The following is a 20778-nucleotide window of genomic DNA, read 5'->3' on the forward strand; positions in this document are numbered from 1 at the left end:
GGAGGGGCCGCCCCCTCCCCTCCGCCCGGAGCTCCAAGCTTGGTGCTGGGGGAGGTGAACGATGGTGCCGTTAGCAGAGCCGTCTCCCCATGCAGTGGCCGCTCTGGGCGCTCATGGGGCGCGGCCTCTCCTCGTCTCCAGAGTCTGCCCAGGAACCTGCCGGTGACCATCATCTCTCAGAACTTCGGGGACACCAGCCCCAGGACCAACGGTCAGGAGGCCGACGACTCTTCCACCTCGGAGGACTCGCCCGAGGACAACCGCTACTTCCTGCCCCACCACCCGCCCAAGCGCAGGATGAACCTGAAGGGCATCCAGGTGCCTGCACACAGCGTGGCGGGCGGGGGCGGGAGCCGGGGCCCTCTGCAGGCGGGCGGGTCTCAGACCCCCGACGCACCTGGACCTGTGAACCGAAGTCGCACCAGCTTGTGCTTTTGGCTGGTTGTTCAGCAGTTCTCTCCTCCTATGATTGTGGTGGAAGTTAAGAGAGAGAAGGGAGAGAGTGAAATAAGCATGATCTCCAAGTTCACTTGTTTATTCCACAATGGGTATTGAGTGCCTGTTGCGTGTTTATTGACGTAACTGGTTTGTGATGGCAGCTGGCGGCAAAGCACTCGTCCTCCCTGCCTTGCTCTATGTGCAATGCAGCCCATCAGCTGAGGAACGAAGGAATGTGAGTGAGTGTGCGAGCAAGTAAATGAGTGACTGAGCAAGGGAGTGAGTGAGCAAGAGAGTGAATGAGTGACTGCGAGCAAGTGAGCGAGTGAATGAGTGCGTGAGCAAGTGAATGAGTGAGAGAATGAGTGACTGAGCAAGGGAGTGAGTGAGCAAGAGAGTGAATGAGTGAGTGAGCAAGTGAATGAGTGCGTGAGCGAGCGAGTGAATGAGTGAGTGAATGAGTGAGCCAGCGAGTAGTGAATGAGTGAGCAAGGGAGTGAATGAGTGACTGAGCGAGCAAGTGAATGAGAGAATGAGTGAGTGAGCAAGGGAGTGAGTGAGCAAGGAAGTGAATGAGTGACTGCGAGCAAGTGAGCGAGTGAATGAGTGAGCGAGTGAGTAGTGAATGAGTGAGCAAGGGAGTGAATGAGTGAGTGAGCGAGTGAGTGAGCGAGCGAGAGAGTGAGTGAGTGAGTAAGCAAGTAAATGAGTGAGAGAATGAGTGAGTGAGCAAGGGAGTGAGTGAGCAAGGGAGTGAATGACTGCGAGCAGGTGAGCGAGCGAGTGAGTGAATGAGTGAATAAATGACTGAGTGAGCGAGTGAGTAGTGAATGAATGAGCAAGGGAGTGACTGAGCGAGCAAGTGAGTGAGTGAGCGAGTGAATGAGTGAGCGAGTGAGTGAGAGCATCTCCACGTGGCCCGCCTGTGCTCCGCCCTGCCCAGTTCATACCCAGGGAGTGGGGCGGCTCAAGCAGCGCCTCCGAGGCAGCCTGGCACCGCCGGCACCTCGCCCTTCCCTGAGAAGTGCCCCGAGCCGAGCGCCAGGTCCTGGCCCGCTTCGCAGCGTCGCCTGGTCCACTGCACTCCCAGCTGTGGGAGGGTCCGAGCCACATGGCACCGCCTCCCGCGCAGGCGGTGTGTGAACCGGCAGCTGTCTGCTCGGGGCCGGGGAGCCATGGCCATGAACACGGGCGTCCCACGCCTCCCATGGTCCTGGCGGCCACATGACGAGGGCGACGTGGCCTTGCCTCAATTTATGTCTTTGCTTAGCGCGGGTGACGCGCCGGGCCTTCCTTGATTTGCATCTTCTGCCTTTCCCTCCGCTCCGTCTCTTTCAGCTGCAGAGAGCCAAGTCCCCCATCAGCCTGAAGCGAGCATCAGACTTTCAAGGTTAGCGAGACGCCTGGATCCCTGTCCTGTCTGTCACGCGGACTCTCGGTCCATCTGTTTCCCCATCATGGGCATCAGTCCTGCGAGGTTAACCCTGGAGTCTCGGGGTCCCCGGGGCCCGGGGTGGCGGGGTGTCCAGATGGTCATTACTGTTTGCTGTCGGTGGAGGGGGCCGGAGCCCCGACCACGGAAACATCACGTCTGAGGCCCCCTCCCCACGGGTCCGCCTGGAGCCCCTGAGCTTGGCACTCAATGCTGCTGGCCAGTCAGCCAGAGGACTGCTCCTGTCCACACAGTCCCGGGCGTGGGAGGCCCCCAGCTCTCCTGTAAGCCCCTGGTTTTCTGAGACACACCATCCTGAGACTGCCCCCTCACACACCCTTGGCGTGACCCTGGAGCGACGGTCGGCCAGCGAGGGTTTGTCCCGGGTGAGCCAGGAGCCCGCGGTCCGCGTAGACTCTTCCAGAGCCCAAGGCCTCGGGCAGGGCCGTCTGTGAGGAGGTGGAATGCCGTTCGGACGGCTGTGAGAGCGGTTGCAGGAGAGTCAGAGGAGGACCTGTCGAGAAGGGAGCATGTAGACAGAGGGGCCGGGAAGGGGGAGAGAGAGGCCACTGGGCACGGCCCCCCGGGTCGGAGCCGGAAGCGGACACACAGCCGTGCAGCCAGCACAGTGCGCAGGGCTGTATGCCCCCTGCCTCCCGGGAGCAGAGCCGACGGTGTCAGGAGCCCAGGGGCCTGCAGAGGCTCGTGGCCAGGCCCGGGTTCACGGACTTCAACCCCCTGAGGAGAGCAGGGGAGCCGAGGGGTCTAGAGCTTGGCTGGGCCTGGCGGGAGCTGGGGAAGGGGAGCCCCGAGCTGGGGGCCGCACCAGCTGTGGTAGGGACCCCATCCAGGAGGGGCCTGCAGGAAGCAGACAGGGCACTCGTGCCAAGAAGCGGAAAGGGGTGCAGGAGGGACGGAGCCCTGCCGGCTGCCTGGGGTGGGGCCTGGGCAGGAACACTGACGTGGCTGCGTGTGTGAGGCGACTGTACACGCGTGTGCACACGCACACAACAGGGTGTGGGGCCACCCGTGCTATGAGACGGGGGCCAGACGGGTGTGCGGCAGGCCTCAGACAGCCCCAAAGGAGCGCGGCCCCCCGACTCCCATCAGCCTGGCTCCCCGTAGGCCTGGTTGGGGGTGGTGTCGGGGTGTCCGGGCGGGCAAGTTCCCGCCCCAGGTCCTGCTGCTTCACGCCGAGCACCCGTGGGGATGCCCACCGTGGTCCCCAGGACAAAGGGCATCGTCCTGGCTCGAAGACACCACCCCAGACCTGGCTGCGGGCCCTTCATCCAGGGGGAGGGGCGAGGAGGCCACCTCCTACCACCCACCCCGGAGGACGTGCTCCCCAGACGGGACGGCCCCCAGGGCGCAGAGCTCTCACAGTCTCTCCTCTCCTTCCTCCCCCCTTCCCCGCCGCACCCCTGCCCGGCCCGCTGAGGACAGGAAGGGGACAAGAAGAAGACCTCATGGATGCCAGCCCCAGCTCCTCCCGCTCCCTGCCCATCACCAACTCCTTCTCCAAGATGGTAAGCGAGGGCCCCACCCACCGCAGCCCTGCTTCCAGCCCAGGACATGGCCCAAGTCCCCCAACCCCCGCCACCTTGGCCCCTCAGCTGGCCTCACCCGCTCCGTGGGCCCAGCCCTGCCTCCTTGCCTCTGCCAGGTCTGCGGCCCAGGCCTCCTTGTGTTTATTTAAAGACATTTCCTGGCCTCACGATGTATTTACAGCTTCTTACTGCCTCCTTTCCCAATTTAACACTCGGTAGGAGGAAGAGACGGGCCTCCACGGGGCTGTGGCACATTGCACAGGCAGCTGAAGACCCCGCCACCGCCCCTCAGCCCCTGGCGACTCCGGCAGCCGGAGCGGGGTGGCCGGCGGGGGCTGCAGCAGCTGGAGCCGCCCACGGCAGGGCAGGGCCAGCCGGGCACACCTGTGCCTCCTTCCAGCCCACCCGGGAGAGGCAGGCAGGGTCCCTGCACCACGGCAGTGTCACCACCCACCCCCGACCCCCACCCCCCTCAGGGCCAGGCAGCAGAAGGCCTGCCATTAGAAATTCTAACCCCGAGGAGAAGCCCTGGGAAGCTTGTCAGCTCAGCTTCCAAAATCAGGCCCTAGGGGAGGCAGAGATTTGATAACGAATGACTCCTGTCTGAGTGCGGCTCTGGGAGGTGAAATCCAAGGCTCTTATTTCAGGCATCCCTTGCCAGGAGCCGCCAGGGCTTATCCCACAGGGTCATCCTGCAGCAGCAGCTGTGCTGTCTGCAAGGGCATCCGTGGCCTGCTCCCACCCCAACCCCACCGGGCCCAGAGGTCTCCCTCTCGTCCCGTGCAGGTACCCACGGCCGGGCAGCCCTTGTGGCAGAGCTGAACCTATGCCAGTCACACGCAGGGCACCCCCCTCGGATCCCCACCGCCTCCCCTGTCCCGCTACCCCGGCGAGCAGATGGACATGCAGATGGGCACCGGGCCCCGTGGCTCTGCCAGCCCTAGGCTGAGCACAAGCCTTCTTTAGCCAAGGTCACCCCCGAGACCTGGCTTGCCGGCCCACACTGCCTGCGTAGCCTCTAAGTTAGATTTAATCCCCGTGTATATAATATTTATGCCTGCCGAGGCACAGCCTATGAATACCCAGCTCATCCGTAACGCATCGGCGCGCGTATGTTTGAAGCAGCCCCATCGGAGCCGTTCCAGCATCATGTCAATCACGGCCGAGCCCCCAGGAAACGACTCCATCGTCAGACGGTACAAAGAAGACGCGCCTCATCGGAGGTGGGCGACGGGCCGAGGGAGCGGGTGGGGCTTTTTCCCGGTGCTGGCTGACTCAGCGGGCCTCCGGGGAAGCTGGAAACCCGGGCGGGAGGGTGCCTGTTTTACAGATGAGCAGCCTGAGGCCCCAGGAAGGGAGACGGCTTCCCCAGGGTCATCCTTGCAGCCAGCAAATGATAAGACCTATGCTGCTTTGCTCCCTGCTACCCAGAAATCAGATGTCTCCTTCCCGTGGTTCCAGAGCGTGGCTTTTTCTGCCCAGAGAGGGAGAGACCCTGGGGACGCCCCCTCCGTTCCCCCTCCCTCTCCTCCTTCCTGACCGTCAGTGTCCCCAGGGTGGAAACCACAGTAGGGATAGCGCCCGGGCATCCAGACATGCCTCGTCAGCCGGGTATTTTACATTCCGAGTCAGAGGCTGGTGGTGGTGCCCGGAAAGGCCAGAGCAAGGCATGGCTGGCGGGACTGCGTTTCCGTCTCGGGTCGGGCCGGTGACCTGGCCTGGGCCTCGTTAGTCCATCGCAAGAACCCCAGGGGAGCAAGTGAGGAGTCCCGGAACACACACCTCACGCCCGCCAGTCCCATCTGACGGAGGCTCCGCTATTCTGGGCCCGTCACGCCAGGCAGCCCCCTCCGCGTATAAATGGTACTAAGCACTCTGCGTCCAGGCAGAGAAGTGAGTGGGGCATGGCAGATGGGGCCGCCGGGCGCTGCACTCCCCGGCCCTTCAGAGTCACCCTCATCCCCGCTAACGGCCTCTGCAGGCTCCAGGGCTGCCCTGCCCTCCCGGCCGTGCACCCAGCCACGTGCAGGCCTCGCGTGGCACACAGCCCTCCACGCACCCGCAGAGCCCCCTCTTCTGCCCACCTTGCCCTCTCAGGACCAGAGCCTCTCACACGGCCGGAACATTCCGGAAGCTCCCCTCTCCTTTAACCACCTGCACACAATCAAGAGAGCCCCCCCGCCCCCCCCCCAATTGTGTCTTGCAGCACAGTTGAGGAAGACAACGACAGCGGTGGCTTCGATGCCTTAGACCTCGATGGTAGGTGCCTAGCGGATCTGAGAGGCGTTCCAAGCGCGGAGGCCACTTCGGCCGTTTCCTTGCCTGGGGCAAGGCCTCACATACGGGAGGGCCTTAGGAGACGTGTGAAGAGCAGGTTCTGAGAGTGCACACGAAGGACAGGCCCCTGAGCCAGGATGCACCCCGGAAGCCCAGCCTCTGTTTTGTGGACGGGGGAAGCAGGCCAGTGCTGAGTGCAGGGTCAGTGAAGTCTGCGTTTTTAAGAAAGCATGGCTCCCGCAATTGTAGCCAGGCACCATGGTCCATCCCAGTGTCTGTCAGCAGATGTTTGTCCAGCTGCTTTTGTTCTCATGGTACGATTGGAGAAGCAGAGTCTTAGGGGGACCCAGGAGCAGCACGCTAGAGGGTGGACTGGAGGTGGGGGGCCTCTTAAGAGTCTGGGCGTAAATTAAGCCGTTAACCTACCTCAGCAAGATGAGTAGCAGGTGTGGGGTCCGGGGCCCTAGGATGGAGGTGGGGCGGCTGTGAAGGCTGGTTTTCACCCCTGAATTGGGGGCGTGGGCCAGGCGAGCACCGGGGAGCCTGGGGGTGCAGTCACCCTGAACCAGCGCCCGGGCAGAGCTGTATGATGGCGGGGGGGGGTGTTCCCGTGGCCCAGCGCATGCCACACAGAGCCAGGCACAAGGCCTCCATCACACAGAGTGATAAGCTGCTTGTGGCTCCAGCCTGCGCCCTGTACAGCAGGGAGGCTCAACACACGTCCAGGCCCCCAGCATCGCCAGGCCCTGTTCCGAGTGTCCCTGAGCTCTTGCCGTGGCACAGACCGTGGTGCCACAGCTGTGACCCGGTGGGGAGACCAAGGCAGGTTTGCAGAACCTGAGCTTCTGTCCGGAGGGACAGGGCCGAGAGGAGCAGGCAGGGTCTGGCATCTCGGGCGGTGGCCTTGGGCTGCCAGCCGCATTCTCCAGCCCCTCCAGAGCTGGCAGCCTGGAGCCTGGCTCAGAATCCTCTGGGTGTGGCCCGCCAGCCCCCTCAGTTCCAGGGCTCCCCCAGCCTGCATCCACCCCCTCGCCAGCTCCGGCTGCCGGCAGATAAAGTGAAAGATTAGTGGCTGTCCTTAATTGGGGACCATCAGAAGCTATCAAGTGTTAAAGAGAGGTCAGCACCTAATCGAGGCGGGGTAATGGGAAGAACTTGAGGAGTTTGCAGAGGGGAGAGCTGGGGAGAGAGTTCCGGGCAGCAATCCAAAGCGTTCTGCAGCGTCGGGACAAATTCCCTCTGCAGAGCGGCCTTTGTTATCAGCCAGGAGCAGGGCAAGGCTTGCGGCTCTCCCATCCAGGCAGCCTGAGCTGTGCGGGGTGGGTGTCTTCCTCTCCCAGGGGGTTGGGGTCCCACTGAGCTGGGAGGAGAGGGGGCTTCCTACCCCAGACAGTGCTCTTGCAGCCCCACCCTAACCCCATCGGGGCTGTAGGTGGTGGTGAGACCTGAGGACCGCAAATGAAAACACGGGCCCCGATTTGAAGGGCTTCCCAGGTGGCACTAGTGGTAAAGAGCCCACCGGCCGATGCAGGAGACACGAGAGATGCCAGTTCGATCCCTGGGTCAGGAAGATCCCCTGGAGGCAAAAATGGCCACCCACTCCAGTGTTCTTGCCTGGAGAATCCATGGACAGAGGAGCCTGGCGAGTTATGGTCCATAGAGTCTCAAAGAGTCGGACACGACTGAAGCGACTGCCGATAACAAAAGTCCAACAAGCGCTGCTGATAGAGACCCCTTTCCAGAGTCTCCGCCTGGAGGCAGGGGAATGGCTGTGCTGAAGGGGCTGCCAGGACTGGACCCTCGATGCCCCAGGGCCTCAGGCAGCAGCTGACTGAGGCTGCCCCCTCCCCAAGCTCCCTCATCGGTGTGGGGGGTGGGGAGATTTCCCAGGAGGCAGGCAGGCAGCGGGGAGCAGGGGCAGGAGTGCCCGGCCTGACCCCCGAGGCCACCCCAGCAAGCCCAGGGGCCGTCTCCCTGCCCCGGGTCCACTCGGGGGCCTGAGGGTCCATCTGTCCTTCGCAGATGACAGTCACGAGCGGTGCTCCTTTGGGCCCCCCTCCATCCACTCCTCCTCCTCCTCCCACCAGTCTGAGGGCCTGGACGCCTATGACCTGGAACAGGTCAACCTCATGTTTAGGAAGTTCTCTCTAGAAAGGTACTGGGGTCGTGGGACAGGGGAGGCTGGGGGCGGGGGTGCTTGGGGGCTGAGAAGGGGGCAGGGAGGAGGTGAAGGCCACTTGCCCCTGGATCCCTACAACGGGGATCTTCCAAATTCCTAGACTGGACTCTAGAATCGGTCCAGGGATCACAGGGTCCCAGAGTTGGGAATCACTTCCCCTGACCCCTCCTCAGACCCAGAGAGGAAGGGGCTTCCCGGGGGTCACAGCCTGGTAGAGACCAGGAACAGGACTCTGATGTCCCACCAGGCCCAGGCCCTGGGGTGACTCCCTGAAACCCGTGAGCTGTGCCCTGGGCCTGTTGGGGTGCGAGGAGGGCGGCCAGCCGTCATACCCAATGTGCATGCAGCAGGGCGCGTGTGGCGCCAGGCTCATGGCGGCAGTGTCCCCGGGGCCCCTGCTTCTGGTCTGTGCCACCCCGGTGGGAGCCGCTCTCCAGTTTCTCCTAAGGTGTCTGCTCCTGCGACCTGGGCCCCTGCTGAGTGTCCCGGCCAGGGATTCTGACCACAGCTGCCTTCCCCCGCCGGCCCCCCCAACCCCTCCCCGCCGTCTTCTCTCCTGCCCCAGACCCTTCCGGCCGTCGGTCACGTCCGTGGGGCACGTGCGGGGTCCCGGGCTTTCGGTGCAGCACACCACGCTCAGCGGCGACAGCCTCATCTCCCAGCTCAGCCTGCTCGGGGGCAACGCCAGCGGCAGCTTCGTCCACTCCGTCAAGCCGGGCTCCCTGGCCGAGAAGGCCGGCCTCCGCGAGGGCCACCAGCTGCTGCTGGTGAGGGGCTGGGGGCCCGGGGAGGCGGCAGCTCTGTTGCCTCTGCACTGAGCCGAGAATGCCTGGCCTGGAGCAGGGGGCGGGGAGGGGGCAGGCCCGTCAGCTCCTCGCCGGAAGCCCCCTCTCTGAGCCCGTCTCTCCTCCACTGTTGGCTCGAATGTTTCTAGAGCCTGTGCGCATGCACACGCACGCTCCAGGCAGTGGATGGGAGGCACATGAACCCCCTTTCAGTGGGGGGCTTCCTGTCCTCAGCAGCACTGAGCAGGTCTTCGCTGGGGGGACTTCTACTCGGGTGGGTGGGGCAGCCTCGCGCTCGCAGCTCTGCCCACCTCGCTGCAGAGCCCGAGTCGGACCGTGTGTCTCTGACATCCAGCTGGAAGGCTGCATCAGAGGCGAGAGGCAGAGTGTCCCCCTGGACGCGTGCACGAAGGAGGAGGCGCACTGGACCATCCAGCGGTGCAGCGGCCCGGTCACACTGCACTACAAGGTCAACCAGGAAGGTGAGGGCCCGGGCGGGGTGGGGCCGGGCACGCGCCCCCCACCTCGTCTGCTCTGCAGGAGGTCTGCGAGAGGTCGGGAGGACTGAGCAGGGCAGCTGTGGGGCAGGGGTGGGGAAGGGCAGACGTGGAGACCCGCATGTGCACACCTGCCCTGACCTCCCTGGGCCGCTGACCGGCTCTCAGGAAGACAGCATATCCAGCCCCAAGCAGACTGCTGGCCGACAGCCACGTCACTGCCTGGACACCCCCCGCTTCCCTGCCAGACTGAGGTTTGCTTCTCCCGGGCCTCCCGGCCTTGACGTGGACGCTGACTCTGGGGTGGCCACTCCAGCACCAGCAGGTCCACTGAGCCACACTGCAGCCAAGACAGCCCAGCCTCACCCCACCTCTCATGTGGCCCGCAGCCCTCCTGGGCAGTGTCTTCTCTTTCCCAAACTCTGAGTTCCTGTTCTCACCTCTGGGTTTTTTCTCCTGCATGATTATCTCTGCAGCTGGATCTTATTTTTAACCGCCAGGGCTCATGAATGTTTCAACAGAGCATAAATAGCCACTCTAGCCGTTCCCCACTGCAGCCTGCCTGCCCGCGCTCCTTCCCGGCAGCGCCGGGTCCATGCGGAAGATGGTAATGATGCTCTGTCCCCAAACACGGTGCCAGCCTCCGGCTCCCGCAGGCGGGCAGGCAGGCTCCTCCGCTCTGCCAGGCCTGGCGTCCCAGCCCAGCAGCAAGTCTGTGGGGGCGGGCCTGCCGGCCCCAGGGTCACAGGGTGCGGGGTGAGGCGCGCCTGGCTTGTGCAGCAGCAGAGCCCTGCAGTGAGAGCGTTCCCTCTGGCAGGACCCTGTTCGGAGGGCCTGTCCTCCCCGGTGGGGCTGCTGTCACCTCCTACCAGGGTGGTGGGAAGGGCCCGGGTGGGGACCCCCATCTCCCCAAGAGACGCGATCAGATAGGCCTCCTGGCCTGAGTCTCCCTGGCGTGTGAGGTGCGGGCATTTGGCGAGGTCCTTTGGGGTCTGGCTGTTAGGACTGTTTTAGCTTCTGCTGTGTTCCAGCTCTCTGCGTGTGGGGCCAATTTCAGGATTTATATTATGGATTTATGCCTTGGACATTCACGGGAAGTTTACTGCATTTATTGTATTCATGGCATTATGTCCTGCTTCGTTCCAAAGCATTCATAAATTTTACACTAAAGGACGAAGGTGTTAACTAAGGTTTAAAACACGTGCCATGGTCTTACCACTTTGGAAAACCATTTGGCAGTATCTACTCAGGCTAAATGTGGGCTTCCCCAGCGGCCTAACGATACAGAATCCACCTGCCGTGCAGGAGATGGAAGAGATGTAGGTTCAGTCCCTGGGCTGGGAAGATTCCCCTGGAAGAGGGCATGACAACCCACTCCAGTGTCCTTGCCTGGAAAGTCCCATGGACAGAGGAGCCTGGTGGGCTACAGTCCATGGGGTCACAAAGAGTCAGACGCATCTGAGCCCACACGTGCACTAAAGCTAAATGTACAGTCAGTGAGCTAGTGATTCTGCCTCTCTGTATACGGTCAAGGGAAATGAATACATCCATCCGCAGAGGTATCAGAGCACTCGTCACAGAGTTGTCCATGATAGCCAAACTCTGGGAACGGCACAGACGTGCACACCAGAGGAGGGAGGAGGCAGCAGCCCACGGAATACTCTACAGCGATGAAAAAAAGCATCCCACAGGCGTGACAGCACACAGAGGACGCCAGACACGGAAGAGCGTGCCTGCTTCCGCTTATGTGACGTGAGGCAGAGCTGGCCCGTGCGCTGGCAGGCGGCATGGTGGTTACCCCGCAGGCTTCTGAGCGGTGATTACCCAGGCGTAGGGATTTGTGAAAACCCGTCACGCCGAATACTTAAGGACGATGGGGTTTTCTGCATATAAGTTACGCTTCAATTAAAGAAAATATGATAAAACACAAGCCCAGTGTATGGCTGGTGAGGAACAGAGATCGTAGCAGATCTGAGGGCCCTCCGGGTAGGCCACCCAGCGCCCACCAGCTTCCTAGGTTTGTTACAACTTGGGTACAAAATTTTGCCCTGAGCTTCTTGGCAGCCGAGGCAAAGAGGGAAGCGCACCAGTGACTCAGCTGCTCACTCCTCGGGGAGGACAGACATCTCCCTGACCGTGAGGCCTAGGAGGCCCGCACCCCGGGGCATCTTCTGGGGGTGGCCTGGCAGCAGGAGGCCCTCCGCCGACAGCTGGAACCCCCTCCTCCTCCCGCAGGGTACCGGAAGCTGCTAAAGGACATGGAGGAGGGCCTGATCACGTCAGGGGACTCCTTCTACATCCGGCTGAACCTGAACATCTGCAGCCAGCTGGACGCCTGCTCCATGTCCCTGAAGTGCGACGACGTGGTGCACGTCCGCGACACCATGTACCAGGACAAGCACGAGTGGCTGTGTGCGCGGGTCGACCCCTTCACGGACCACGACCTGGACATGGGCACCATCCCCAGCTATAGCCGGTGAGGCCGGAACCGGCGGGGCCGAGGGGGCTCGGGGGAGCCTGTGCCTGCTGACCGGTGACCCCCGCCCGCCGCAATTCCCTCCTCCTCTGTGAAGCCCTGTGTGCCTCCAGAAGGGCTTCCGTGGTGGCTCAGTGATCAAGAATCTGCCTGCCAATGGAGGAGATGTGGGTTTAATCCCTGGCTTGGGAAGATCCCCTGGAGAAGGCAATGGCAACCCACTCCAGTATTCTTGGCTGGAGAATCCCATGGACAGAGGAGCCTGACGGGCTACAGTCTATAGAGTCACAAAGAGTCAGGCACGACTTAGCAACTGAACAGCAACTGCCTCCGTGGACGTTGTTTTCTTAAATCCTGCTGCTTCACCAATTCCCAGAACACCCTCTTTCCATCCTTGCTGGACACTTAGAGCCTGAGTTTATGCTTCTCCATCTCCCACCTCCCCAACATCATTCCGTAATTATACAGCAGTAGCCGCCAAGGGCTGAGCATCATCTTCCCCCTGGTCAGACGTCCCAGGCACCTGTAAATTATCAAGAGACTCCAGCTCTGTTGCCCAGGCCAGCCCTGCAAGGCCAGCAAGAGTAGACCCAGTTTACAGATGAGGAAACTGAGGCTCAGAGAAGTTAAGCGCCTTTACCCAGGCACCAGGATGAGTCAGTGCCTGAGAGGGTTCAGACCCAGATGTTCAGTGCCCAGTCCTCCCTGAGGCTCAGAGCTCACAGCCTGCAGAGAGCCCCCTGCCCCGGCCAGGTCCCTGCCGGCTTCCCCGGGTCCAGCCCCTGAGGCTCTGCCCTCCCGTTGCCTCCCCAGGGCCCAGCAGCTCCTCCTGGTCAAGCTCCAGCGCCTGATGCACCGGGGCAGCCGGGAGGAGGCCGACACGGCCCACCACACGCTGCGGGCCCTCCGGGTAGGTCACCCGCGCCCCGCCAGCGTCACCCCGCCTCCCGGGGCCTTTCTGGAGGGGATCCCAGGCAGGAACCACCAGTCCAGCTGGGATGATGGACCGCAGGGGACTGGGTTCCTCAGGGAAAGGGGGGCCCCCCAGAAGGAGGCCCACGTCTGTGCCCTCGCCCAGCTGTGATCTCTGCTGGAACAAGTCCTCAGGCCCCTCTCACCCCCAGAGCTCACTCCTACGTCCGGGACGCTTTGATCCACGCCGAGCGCCTTCCCGCGTCTGCCCAGGGTGGGGCTGGGCAGGAGGGGGGCCATCTCCTGCTCTCACCAGCCCGTGGGAGGCTCTGACCGGTCTATCACTGGTTTCAGAACACCCTGCAGCCCGAAGAACCGCTCCCCACCACGGACCCCCGGGTCAGTCCCCGCCTTTCCCGAGCAAGCTTCCTGTTCGGCCAGCTCCTTCAGGTAAAGCGCTCACACCTGCAGGCTTCTCGGCACCTGCACCGCTTGCCCGGCTCTCTCCTGCCGAGAAGCGGAGGCTGTGTGTCCACCGCGCCTCACGTCCCCTGCCCCACTTCATCCTCACAGTGACGGGTCGGGGGACTACTCTGTGCCTGTAGGAAACAGACCCCGTGTCCATAAAAGACGGAGCACGCTTAGGGCTAAAAGAAGCTTGGACGCCTTAGTTGTTCAGATATTCATAGAAAAGTCAGGAGGAGAGAGACCTTCCAGAGATCCTGGTCAGTTTAGTCTGTCAGATTCAGCATTAAATTGATCTCTGAGCATCCCAGTAGCCCAGGAGAAAGGGGATTTCCAGCAGGCTCTTTAACTCTTATCTGACGCCAAAATGTTTTAGCTCTTTGTGACCAGAAAGAATTTTTCCCTCATACTTGATTGTAAAAGGTTTTTTTTCGGGAGGGTGCGTGGATCATTACACGAGGAACAATGAACAGCCTGTGGGTGGCATATTCCGAAGTGATCTCATATGAACGTAAGCATCTGTGCAGCCTTTTTCTCTATCGCCGGTCGGCAAAAGCCAAGAGTTCTGTTATGAAGTCGTCCCGCGAGGACGTTCCTGAGTTGGCGCTGTGCTAGTTAGGCCCAGTGGAGCCAGCACGTCACTACACCGCTCCGTCCTCGTGTTGCAACATAGGAAACCCAGAGAAATGGTTGACGGTGTGACCCCGAAGCCCAGGTAGAGGTGGACAGGTAGCAGAAAGACACTCATGGAGGTGGAGGGGGACCCTGGTGAGGTCAGAGTCACAGGGAGGCAGGGCCATGTGAGGCCACGCGTTATTGTGTCCGCACGTCACACGAGTCCACACCCCTGAGCTTTGGGGTGACCTGCTCAAAGGCTGGTTAATAACCAAGCGGGGCCGACAGCCCAGGGCCCTGGCCTTTGCTTCCTGCAGAAGGAGGGCGGGAAGGGATTCAGAGCACCCTCCGGGACTCCATTCTGAGTCGTAGCCGGGCGCAGGCACCCCCCAGAAGACTCGGGGACCCCGGGAGGGAGGTGACGTCGCCTGCACCCACCCTCCAGGTGGGCCGTCTGAGCGGTCCTGCCAGTGGGGGCTCCCAGACACGGGCCTTGGGCAGCCGGAGCGCGCCAGGCCCCACAGTGCCTGCGGACCCCCAGGTGTGGTCAGGATTGTAGGGGGCTCCAGTGAGGGCCTGCCTGGGACCAGCGCTCCGGCAGGTCTCGTCCAGCCAGGAAAGCGGGCGTGGGCATGTATCTACTTACTTGCCCGCTGACTGCGTCCCAGACGCTGAAGACCTTGTGCTGCCGGCTGGGTGTCCCCTGTCTTCGGTGGTGGGGCCCAGGCCCTGAGGCAGAGCTGGGATCTGAGTGGAGGTCTCCCGAGCCGGGGCAGGCCGTCCCCACGCCCTCCCCTCTGTCCCCAGTTCGTCAGCAGGTCTGAGAACAAGTACAAGCGGATGAACAGCCACGAGCGGGTGCGAATCGTCTCGGGGAGCCCGCGGGGCAGCCTGGCCCGGTCCTCGCTGGACGCCACGAAGCTCCTGACCGAGAAGCAGGAAGGTGCTGCGTACCTGGCTGCCTCGGGGTCTGGGTGGGCCAAGGGGGTCCCCGAGAGTAGGGCTGTGCCGCCTGGGGAGGAGCCACCCTGACGCAGCCGGGAGGACCAACGGCCTCCTGGGCAGCGTCCTGCCAAGCTCCCCCACCACTGATGCCCCCTGCAGCTGGTTGGAGCCCAATCGTTGTTTAGTCACCAAGTCCTGACTCTTTGTGACCCTGTGGACTGCAGCTCTCTAGCCTTCCCGGTCCTTCACCATCTCCCAGACTTTGCTCAAACTCATGTCCATTGAGTTGGTGATGCTGTCCAACCATCTCGTCCTCTGTCGTCCCCTTCTCCTCCTGCCCTCAATCTTTCCCAGCATCAGGGTCTTTTCCAGTGAGTCAGTTCTTTGAATCAGGTGGCCCAAGTATTGGAGTTTCAGCTTCAGCTTCCAGTGAATATTCAGGACTGATTTCCTTTAGAATTGACTGGTTTGATCTCCTTGAGTGCAAGGGACTCTCAACAGTCTTCTCCAGAACCACAGTTTGAAAGCATCAGTTCTTTGGCACTCTGCCTTCTTTATGGTCCAGCATCTGTACATGACATGACTACTGATAAACCATAGCCCAGATGCCCATGTTAATTGGAGCTGTTTGCTACGGAGCCTTGACTTACTGATTCCCGTCTGAGCGCCTCCTGCCATTTATCCCAAAGCCGGCGAGAGGCCGCTCGGTGCACAGTCCCTCGGGGCAGGCCCTGCTGGTGGGGCCCAGGCCTCTCACCCGCCTCCTGGGGCCAGGGTGGCTCTGGTGCTGGTGCTTCCAAGGGCCAGGGCGCCTCTGCAGTCCAGCCTCAGTCCAAGGCCCTCCCTGGAGAGCTGAGCAGCGGGAGTGTGTTCCAGGCTTGCTGTCCGCCTCCTGCCGCCGCCGCCCCTCCTGGTCCGTGGGCTGGGCCGTGTGTCTGCCTGGCCCAGTGCTGTCACCCCAGCTCCCAAAACGGCCCTGCCCTCGGGTCAGGCCTAAACTCTCCTGGTGGTGGAAGGCCATCCCGGGCCTCGGGCGTGCGTCGCTGTGTGCCGTGCTTTTAAGATGTCCTCCCCCAACTCCCAAATGGTTTTCAAGGCTCTGTGGGGCCAGGAGGGCCCCCGGGTGCCCCGGCCCAGCCATAACCAGCCCTTGCCTGCCCCCTCCCAGAGCTGGATCCAGAGAGCGAGCTGGGCAAGAACCTCAGCCTGATCCCCTACAGCCTGGTACGCGCCTTCTACTGCGAGCGCCGCCGGCCCGTCCTCTTCACGCCCACCATGCTGGCCAAGGCGCTGGTCCAGAAGCTGCTCAACTCCGGGGGCGCGATGGAGTTCACCATGTGCAAGCCAGGTGAGCCCCCGCGGCAGCCCCGCCCCCTCCTCCTGCCCACCCTCGTCCCTCCTGTCCCTCCTCCCCTCTCCCCCTGCCCCTCCATCAAGGGCTCCAGAGCAGCTGGAAGGGTGCAGACAGTGGGCTGCCGTGGAGAGTGTAAAGTGCGTTCCCGACCTTGCCCTCGGTTGAGAAGCTTCAGGGTCTAAATGTGGCAGAAAGGGACCGACAGGCAGGTCCGTGGAGCCCAGGAAGCAGGGCAGAGCCCGGAGAGGACAGTGGGCCTGAGACCCCCGAGCTGCTCTCAGGACTGGCCCCTCGTCCCGCAGATGTCGTTACAAGAGACGAGTTCCTCAGGAAGCAGAAGACAGAAACCATCATCCACTCGCGGGAGAAGAACCCCAACACCTTCGAGTGCGTGGTCCCCGCCCACATCGAGGCCGTGGCGGCCAAGGTGAGGAGGGCTGGAGTCTGGCGGGGCTGGGGGCCGCAGACCTGCTCCCCTCCCCCCCGCCCCCGGCCCGGCAAATCTCGTCCTTGCTGCCTCTGCCATGTGCAGGCTTCTCCAAGCCCTGCTCCCCGGCTCTGACAGGCACTTACATTTGGAACCCCCTTCTATTTATGTCTTTTTTTTTAGTAATTTTATGTCTGTACTTTCGTTCGTTTATTGGCTGTGCTGGGTGTTCATGCCTGTGCAGGCTTTTCTCCAGTTGCAGTGCTCTGACCTGTCACTGTGATGGCTTCTTTTCTTGCAGAGCACGAGCCCTAGGGCACCTGGGCTTCCGTGGTTTCGGCTCCCAGGCTCTAGAGCACAGGCTCACGTGGGATCCTCCCAGATCAGGGAGCGACCCCCCTCTTCTGCATTGGCAGGCAGATTCTTTACCTCTGGGCCGCCAGGGAGGCCCTCCCCTTTCTCCTTCCGATGGCTTCCTGGTGCTGGTCCTCTGGTCCACGTTGTTCTGGGATGTGTGTGCGCCTGGCTCTGATAATAGGGGCTAGGGGTAGCAAGCGAGCGGGCAACAGGGACCCTGTTCTCCAAACCGGGGAGATGGACCATCAGGAGTGTTGTTGGCAGGGGTGCAGGAAAGCTGTCTACAGGCAATTTGGAATCTTCTGGACTCGGGCTTCACGACCCTGGCCGGCCCTGAGCACAGAGTTCTTCCTCAATCTGGGTCTGAACAAAGGCGGGGCTCTCAATCTCTCTGGGGCAGTGACTGGGGGCGGCAGGAGCAGGCATCCAGCCGGGAACTCTAAATTGTGCCATCCAACTGATGGTCACTCCCGTGCCCTGCCGCCTTGTCACACTGATCAGAGCTCGAGCAGAGCTGTCAGCCAGCCTTGAACAGTTTGTTGGGTATTAAAGTTCAGGGAACTCTGACAGCTGGGGTGGATGGGAAATAGTGGGTAGGGTTGGAACTGAGATCGTTTCCGCTGCAAAGGAGATTGCATTCAAGAATCTGTGCTGTTAGGAGTCCAGGAGTGGCTATGCTGTTGAGACAGGGGAGCGGTGACCAGAAGGGCATGGGGGCCGGGAGATGGCCATCTCTGCCGCTGGACCTGGGGGCTGGTTCCACCGACACGCTCAGTTTGTGGCAGTCCACTGAGCTCGCCCCCAGCTCTGCCCCATGGAGCCTGGCCCTGCCTCAGGCGCCCAGGTGGGCTGGCATGGCGGTGGGCCCCCGGTGACCGCCAGCCGCTGTACCTGCAGAACAAGCACTGTCTGCTGGAGGCAGGGATCAGCTGCACCAGAGACCTGATCAAGTCCCGAATCTACCCCATCGTGCTCTTCGTCCGCGTGTCAGAGAAGAACATCAAGAAGTTCCGGTAGGGCTCCGGGACCCCACCCCCGGTCCCCCACTCCCCAAGCTCTGGTGTTCCCAGGAAGAGCAGCTGACTGTGTCCAGCACACCCCCACCCCCTGAGTATCCCTTTAGTGTCTGTCCTAATCCAGGGGGACATGGCCCTTGCCCCAACAATGAAGACAGTAACACACACACACATACACACTCACATGCACACACTCCCGGGAGGGTGAGCACCAGGGGCCCCAGGTGGTCTGGGAAGCCAACACCTCCGGAGCAGGCGCACCACAGCGAGGCCAGGCCCAGACCACACCAGGCCGTGTGGGACATGATGTTCCGTGAAATAAGCCAGACAGAGAAAGGCAACTGCTGCATGATTTCACTTGTCTGAGGGCCCTCAGGAAGTCAGACACAGACAGAAAGTAGAAGGGTGGGTGCCAGGGGCTGACAGGGAGGGTGGGGAGTGATGGTTTAATTCACAGAGTTTCAGTTTTACATGAAAAAGTTATGGAGATGGAGGCACATCCATGTGAATCACTTAACCACTGCTGAACCATACCCTTAAAAATAGTCAAGATGAGAGATTTTGTTTTCAATGAACTGGATCACAATTAAAAATTAAAATGGACCTATTTTTTAAAAAACAAGTCCGCACCTCTTAGAATTCCTTGATGAAGAGAATAAAAGGGCACAAGAGACGGTGCAGAAACCCAGGGAGGGCGGCGGGGGCGGGGTGGAGTGGGGCGGGGCGGGGCGGGGCGGGGGCGTGGGGGCGGGGCGGGCGCGGCCAAGCCACGCCCCTCAGCCTGGCCCACCCGGTGTGCGTCTCTCCCCTCCCGCCCCATCTGCAGGAAGATGCTGCCACGGCCCGAGACGGAGGACGAGTTCCTGCGCCTGTGCCGGCTGAAGGAGAAGGAGCTGGAGGCGCTGCCCTGCCTGTACGCCACGGTGGAGGCCGACATGTGGGGCAGCGTGGAGGAGCTGCTGCGCGTCATCAAAGACAAGATCGCCGAGGAGCAGCGCAAGACCGTCTGGGTGGACGAGGACCAGCTGTGAGGCGGGGCCACCGCCGAGTCTGAGCGGGACTCGGGGCCGAGTGTCCGGATCCCGAGGGGCAAGGGACACCCTACCGCCTCCACGGCCTGGGGCGGGGGGTGCTCCGTCCTCCGGGTTAGGGAGCCCCTCCAGGGAGCGCCGGGGGCAGGTGTGTCTCCGAAGGGAGCAAGGAGCCAGTCTTCTCCACCCGGCGCTGACCTGCTGAGTCGGCCAGCCAGTGCTGGCCTGAGCGGGGAGACAGGACTCCCCCAGGAAGGACACAGAGCCCAGTGGGAAGCCGGGACAGCAGTTGAATGTAACGCGTGGAACAAGAGAGCTGCCAGTTGGGTGGGGGCCGGAAAGCCAGGCGTCCCCCAGCCCTCTGGACACAGGAGAGGCGCATTCCCAGGCAGAAGGGGAGTGTGCCATGCTGTTATTTTTCTTGCATTAAAATGTCTCCATGTCCTTATTTTCAACCGTTTGATAGTTTGCTTCCCTGGTGGCTCCGCTGGTAAGAAATCCATCCACAATGCGAGAGACCTGGGTTCCATCCCTGGGTTGGGAAGAACCCCTGGAGAAGGGACTGTCTACCCACTCCGGTATTCTGGCCTGGAGAATTCCATGGACTGTTATAGCCCATGGAGTCCCAAAGAGTCAGACACAGCTGAGTGACGTTCACTTCCACTTTGAGGGACTTTCAGCTCTTGCAGCCTTCCTAGCTGCAAACCACCCCCAGCAAGCTCAGTTCAGGCTCCGAGTCATGTGCAGGGTGAAGGTGGGGTGATGACGCACCCCAGTTTTCCCAGGACACCTGATTTACATCTGGGTTGGGGTTAATAACGAATAGCACCCTCTGACTAAGATGTGTCCTGATTTGGACGATGCGTCATACCTGGGACGGGCCCCTCTTTCACGGGCTGCCTAGAAGGTCTCACTGTCCACACCCCTACGTCGGACATGACTGAGCAGGCGCGCGCGCACACACACACACACACACACACACACACACACACACACCACACACACAGCAAGAGCCAGCAGGCAATGCTTCCTCCAGAACAAGCCCCAGAACCAAGTTGGATGTGCTGGGTTTGGAGAGGCCATGATTCCAGTGGTCCCACTGAGATTATCTAGGGCCAGATAAGCTGCCGCATGAGGAGACGGGGAGCTGGAGGGTCTTCCCCTTCTATCTTGTTAGAGCTCTATGAGAAACAGTAAATTTTCCCCAAGCCCGGGCAATCGTGTTTCCACTTAGAAACCATTGCCTCCTCGTAAGTACTTAGAGCCAACGGGGACAGACGTGACTGGAAAAGAGTCCCAGAGTAAAAGGCCTGCTGATTTATTTATATTATTTAACTGCAGAATTCTCAGGCTTGTGCAGAATAATCAAAGCGGCAGCTTGCATATAATTGGGGATGTGGGGGCACGTGGACAAAGCGGGTGAAGACAGGCCACGCTTGAAATACCTGAGCGAATTTGTAGTGGGCCTTTTCCCCAAGTAATCTTCGCCGGGATGCCGGCTGCAGGGTTGTGTGTATGTTAATGAGCTGGGATGGGAGGAGAGGAGAGAAGGGTGAGTCCTGTGGTCTCTCCCTGGGTGAAAGCAGACGAGGCTGGGGTTTGGTCCCCTGGGGAGTTGGGCCCCGTGAGGATTTCCAAGGAGACCCCTGACATCATCTGCTCAAGCTCCGGGCTCCCGTTTGTCAGCTGCCAACAGCTCAGCAACAGGCAGCTCCCCTAGCTGCCTGGGAAGGAGAGAGGGGTCTGGGGGTCTGGGCAGTGGGGGTGCTGTACTGAGCTCTCTCTGAAGCCTGGCTGCGGCTCAAATCATCAGAGCAGGACCTGCAAACGGAGTGTTCCCTTTGGAGCCATCCCAGGACTCAGGAAGGCTGCCCTGAACCGCACAGAACCACACAGTGGGGCTTGCTGCCCACCCAGCGAGCCCGAGCCCCAGCCTCTGGGAGGGGCCCTGTGCTAGGCAGGTAACACCAGTGCGAATGCTTGGTCCACCTCCAAGGGCACCAGCCGTGCAGCTCAGAGCCCCGG

General features: G+C 61.5%; 1 protein-coding gene across 1 annotated transcript in view; it reads left to right on the forward strand.

Annotated features, from left to right (window-relative positions):
* CARD11 (caspase recruitment domain family member 11) overlaps positions 1-19201 on the forward strand; it is a 58416-nt gene extending 39215 nt beyond the window's left edge. Inside the window, 16 exon segments of the mRNA XM_070362410.1 lie at positions 142-318; positions 1777-1828; positions 3314-3396; positions 4540-4640; positions 5624-5676; positions 7717-7849; positions 8439-8640; positions 9014-9140; positions 11391-11631; positions 12445-12541; positions 12898-12993; positions 14431-14566; positions 15737-15916; positions 16225-16349; positions 17604-17719; positions 18549-19201. Coding sequence (XP_070218511.1) covers positions 142-318; positions 1777-1828; positions 3314-3396; positions 4540-4640; positions 5624-5676; positions 7717-7849; positions 8439-8640; positions 9014-9140; positions 11391-11631; positions 12445-12541; positions 12898-12993; positions 14431-14566; positions 15737-15916; positions 16225-16349; positions 17604-17719; positions 18549-18753 — 2124 coding nt within the window. The 3' untranslated portion in view covers positions 18754-19201.
* Positions 19202-20778: the final 1577 nt, after the last annotated feature.

The sequence above is a fragment of the Bos mutus genome, chromosome 25 (genome assembly GCF_027580195.1).
Source record: "Bos mutus isolate GX-2022 chromosome 25, NWIPB_WYAK_1.1, whole genome shotgun sequence".
NCBI classification, from domain to species: Eukaryota; Metazoa; Chordata; class Mammalia; order Artiodactyla; family Bovidae; genus Bos; species Bos mutus.